The sequence below is a fragment of the Vanacampus margaritifer genome, chromosome 2, assembly GCF_051991255.1.
Source record: "Vanacampus margaritifer isolate UIUO_Vmar chromosome 2, RoL_Vmar_1.0, whole genome shotgun sequence".
Lineage (NCBI taxonomy): Eukaryota > Metazoa > Chordata > Actinopteri > Syngnathiformes > Syngnathidae > Vanacampus > Vanacampus margaritifer.
The window spans coordinates 36,778,604-36,783,603 of NC_135433.1; the positions used below are offsets into that span (position 1 = coordinate 36,778,604).

A 5,000-nucleotide genomic window follows, 5' to 3' on the forward strand; every position below is an offset into this window, starting at 1 on the left:
TTGTCAAGAAATGTTTAAGGTTGAGTGTAACTTTTTGTGAGAATAGTTAATGCAGAGTTGAAAAAATTATGAATTATGGGCCTGTTTAGTTGAACACAAACCTACTGTATTCATCTGTTGTACGAATTTCATCAGGTAGATATACGGGTAAATTGTACCTTCTTCTATCTACTGCAATAACATTTAATTATTCTGCCTCTCACTATATATTGCTGGCATAGGTAGTGGAGCAAATATACATTATTTATAGGGAATAAATTATGTGATAATTGTGTGACCGATTTTGTGAGAACGGATCATTTCACACGGCACATATGATAATCTCTCACGGCTACCACGCACTCTAATGTGCTACAGCACAGTGGTTGCAAATCACTTTTCTACAGACATATAGTGCAATATTGCACGCTGCGTGTACTGTGGTGCCCTCTAGTGTTGAACAGCTTGTCTGAATGGCTCCTGTGCTTGTGCCATCTCCTTTTATCCACATATGAAGTCAATTCACAATGCCCACTTCTTTTCATTGATGTCAGTGGTCCAGAGAATGGACAGCGTCACCGAGGGAATGCAGAATTATGGCGGTAAAATCAACGCCGTGGAAACCGACTTAAAGAAACTTGGTGAGTTTTGCCGTCACACACTCGTTAGAATTCAATTCGGACATTGTCACACTCATTTGTTCAGACTTTGTTTTAATTCCGAACTATATAACATACTGGCAGGGTTATTATAGTTTTGGAATTTTTTATTTAGTTTTGAATTCCGTTTTTTAAATTTAATTAGTTTTGAGTTTGTGTTTTTTTTTGTTTTTTTTTATACGTGTATTACTTGTGTGCAATATTTTAATAAACACCATGGTAAAATAAAAAAAAAGTAATACATTTCTTACCAAGCATTGCTTTTTGTCTGAGTTGAAAAAGCAGTTCAAGCCGAGCCATTGGAGCCAAAAGTCAAGTGTGCAAAATTGTCGCCTAGGAGTGATGTCATATTAAGGTGCTTTTCTATTGGCTGTGCTAGACGACGTCACTTCGGTGTGACACACTTTCAAACGTCCTTATTCCGGTTAATATTGAAAAGTAAATATACTTAAAATCACTTTTAAAATAACCCCCAAAGGCTCATGTATTCAATTAATAACCAAAGACTAAAACAAATGACATTTTCGCGATAATTATAGTTTTAGTTCGTTTTGTAAATGTAAAACGTAGTTTCAGTTAGTTTTTGTTTATTAAAAAGTGTTTTTGTTTTTATTTTATGTTGTTAGTGAAAATGTTTTTTGAATTTTGAGTTTTTGTTATTTTGTTTGTTTTCGTTAACTACAGTAATCTTGCCTACTGGCTACCTAATTTTTCCATTACATTTATCCTTTAATAAATTATAAATGGGCCACGAATAGATTACTTTTTCAGCGGATAACGGAACATAGCTTCAAAAAACTGCAAATGTATGGGGAATTACTGTTTGTAGTCCTGTTTTTGGAGTCATTTTTCTCATGGTTAATTCAGCAGTTAAGATTGAGCCCTATGAATTCTGCCTAGCGAAAGAAAAGCCGCCACGGAACATGTGATAGAATCCTTGTTGGTGAGATTGTTCACAAAAAAAGCTAATGCTGACTGATCCGAGGTTTTGCGTGATGTCGTGCGACTTTGGAGAGGCTCAAATCATTTTCACCTTTTTGCATTTCCTCTTCAGACTACCAGACGGGTGAGAAGTCAGTTAACAGCACCAGTGGCATCAAGACATTTAAGTCGGATCTGGAGGCCTTGCAGAACCAGCTGAACGACATCGCCGTCAGGTCGACCCAGAACAGAGACGTGCTGAGTGAACTGCAGCTGACGGGCGACGACACACAGGACAGCCACGTCTCGCTGCAGAGTTTACTGAAGGGCAACGCCGCCTCGCTGCGTGGCGTCAACCGGACATTGACGTCTTACGGCGGCATGATCGGCGACCTGCAGACTGACACGGCCAGGCTCCAGTCCGAGATCCAAGGTCAGGTCAAAGAGCAGGGCCAGGCTCAGGTCAGTATTAGCGCGCTGAACATCACGCAGGCCCAGCAGCGCAATGTGCTGAGCTCGCTGCAGAAGACGGTGGAAGACGCGGGGCAGGCGGTGCAAAAACTCAAGAATGACTATCAGACTCTACAACAGACTGCCAGACAAACCCGTGCAGACACAGACTGGCTCAAGGAGAAAGTCCAGAACCTTCAGATTTTGGCGGCAAACAACTCGGCATCGGCGCGGTCCAACAGCGAAGCCTTGGATGATTTGGGTACTCAGCTCAGCACGCTAGCGAGCCAGATCCAGAACACCTCCGTCCTCACTGAGGGACATGATCAGACCCTGCGGGAACTCATGGACCACCAGAGGGACCACGATAACGCCACCTCGTCCAGGTTCGACCAGGTGGAAGCGCGCCTGGACAAGCACGAGAGCAACATGGACCGCGTGACGGGCAACGTGAGCTTCTCCACGCAGCTGCTCGGCTCCATCAGCTCGGACCTCAACAGCCTGAGGTCGTGCGCCGAGACGGTAATGCACCAATCTGACGTGCTCCTGGGCTTGAACAACAGCGTCAGCGAGGCCAAGGCCGAGAGCAGAGACCTGCGCGCCCAGCAGGACGAGCTGGTGGCTCGACTGGACAAAGAAGTCAACGGCCTGTCTGTAGTGATGGAGGAGATGAAACTGGTGGACAGCAAGCACTCGCAGCTCATCACCAACTTCACCATCCTGCAGGGTAAGAAGATGGTGTCGGGGCAAAAATAATACTTCCTCATCAATTTTGATACATTTGTGAAATTTTTGGTCAGTAACTTCAATTTACCCGAAATGTACAGCAGGAGTGTCCAGTCTGGAAAAGTAGACTATTAAGACGACACTATTTTCCTAAATCCTACACCTAAACCAGGGGTCTGCAACCTGCGGCTCTGGTCCCACATGTGGCTCTTTAGTACCTCTCCGTTGGCTACTAAAAAAAAAAGATTTTTTTTTTGTTTTACATGTTTATTTATTTTTTTTAGATAAAATATCATTTAAATTAATTAATGATTGAATTTAAATAATAATAATAATTAAATATTCAAAAAATGTCAAGTCCAAATTTTTAAGTCGAAGACGAAAGGTAGATCAAAAAGTTTTAGGGAAAGAAAATACCTAAAAAATTGTCCAGTCACCATAAAATGTCAAAAAAAGGGAAGAAAAGACAATTTTTCATTAAAAATGTCCATTAAATTGCCAAAACTGCCAGAATAGTAATTTAAAAAGGCAGAAAAAAACATTCAAAAAGTATCTATAAAATGTCCACACACAAAAAGAAATCCCATAAAATGTCTACAAATTGCCAAAAATGTCTACAAATTGCCAAAAATGACAGAAAAGTGATTGCAAAAAAGGCAGAAAAATATTGTCTAAAAAATATTTTTTTTAAAGCGAGAAGAGATATAGAAAATTACCATATAGTGTCCATACAAGTGACAGAAATGTCAGAAATTTGACAGAAAGGCAGAAAAGTTTAAAAATGTATGGAGAGAAAAAAAATCCCCAAACAGACGATGAAAGGAAGTAGAAAATTAAGCTCTACATATTGAATGCTACATATTTTTCTGTTCCGGTGCAGCACTAATTATCACTTGGGATCTCAGTACAAACAGTACAGACTAACACTAACACACTGTTTCATTCATCACAATGTTCAAATGTTTTGCGGCTCCAGACAGATTGTTGGTTATTTATTTGGCCTAAATTGGTTCTGAAGACAGGAAAGGTTGCTGACCCCTGCCCTAAACTGTCGCCTCTGAACGCCAAACCCCAACCCTAACCTTACATCGCAAAACTAAACCCTACCTCACGCCTAACCTAAAACTTTTACTCAAACCCCTAATCTGTAACCTTGAATCCTTTGGTCTTTCCCTAAACTTTAAACCCCAAACTCTAAACCTGGAACCCTCATCCCAACCCTAAACACAAACACTAAACCCTTACTTCACCCTGAAAGATTAAAACCTCACTAAATCCTTAAACCCTTCCCCAACCCTAAACTCACTAAATCCTAACCCTAAACCAGAAACCATTAACCTAACCTCTAACCTTTACCCTAAACCTGAAGTTTCACCCTAAACCCCAACCCTAAGTGCTACCTTACCCGAACCAAACCCCAACACCTACATTTTCATTAATACGCAAAAAAGTCTCTGTGGTTATGAATGAAATGAGGGAAAAAAATATTTTTCATAAGAATATTCGTGTAGTTTCACCAGTAGCCATACAACTGAACACAGACCTCCTCATTGCTTCTAATTGTCTTTCAGGTCCACCAGGTCCCAGGGGCCCCAAGGGAGACAAGGGGCCCCAGGGCCCAGTAGGCAATCAAGGCCAGAAGGGTGAAAAGGGAGACAAGGGGGTGCAAGGTATGGCAGGATCTAAAGGGGAAAAAGGTGCTCCTGGCCCACAAGGTGGAACGGGTCCAAAGGGTACACCTGGCTCGCGAGGCCTTCCCGGGGCGAAAGGATCAAGAGGGCCTGGGGGTCGACCTGGAATCCCCGGAGACAAAGGAGACCCTGGACCTCAAGGTCTACCGGGCAGAGATGGACTACCGGGTGTGCAAGGGCCACAAGGACCACAGGGTCTCAGAGGAGCTGCGGGACCTGCTGGCTTAGAGGGACCACGTGGGTCTGTTGGACCCATCGGCCCTCCCGGTCCTCCAGGGCTTCCCGGGTTACCTGCACTTGTGCCTCCGATTGGTTTGAAGCCAGTGAAACCCACTGTGGCCCCCAAACCAGCTGAACCACAAACTGCAGTGACAAAGCAGGCTCAGATGTCACGGCCTGCCCCGACTTCAGCTCCTGGTTGGTTTGACTTTGGCATCATTAAACATACGTGTACTCTATATTAAGGCTCCTCAATTGAACATTAATTGCAAATGTGGTATGTATGAAATATGTGCCATCAGAATAATTTAGATTAGATTTGAATCGCTAAACTTGAATAAATGCATTGAGAAAA

At 42.7% G+C, this 5,000-nt stretch overlaps 1 protein-coding gene across 2 annotated transcripts in view; it reads left to right on the forward strand.

The window, feature by feature from the left end:
• Positions 1 to 5,000, forward strand: part of colec12 (collectin sub-family member 12) — a 29,081-nt gene that overhangs the window by 19,993 nt on the left and 4,088 nt on the right. For both annotated transcript variants that reach the window (XM_077555649.1, XM_077555648.1), the window contains 3 exons: positions 534 to 620; positions 1,693 to 2,736; positions 4,307 to 4,843. In XM_077555649.1, coding sequence (XP_077411775.1) covers positions 534 to 620; positions 1,693 to 2,736; positions 4,307 to 4,843 — 1,668 coding nt within the window. The remainder of the gene's footprint in view (positions 1 to 533; positions 621 to 1,692; positions 2,737 to 4,306; positions 4,844 to 5,000) is intronic.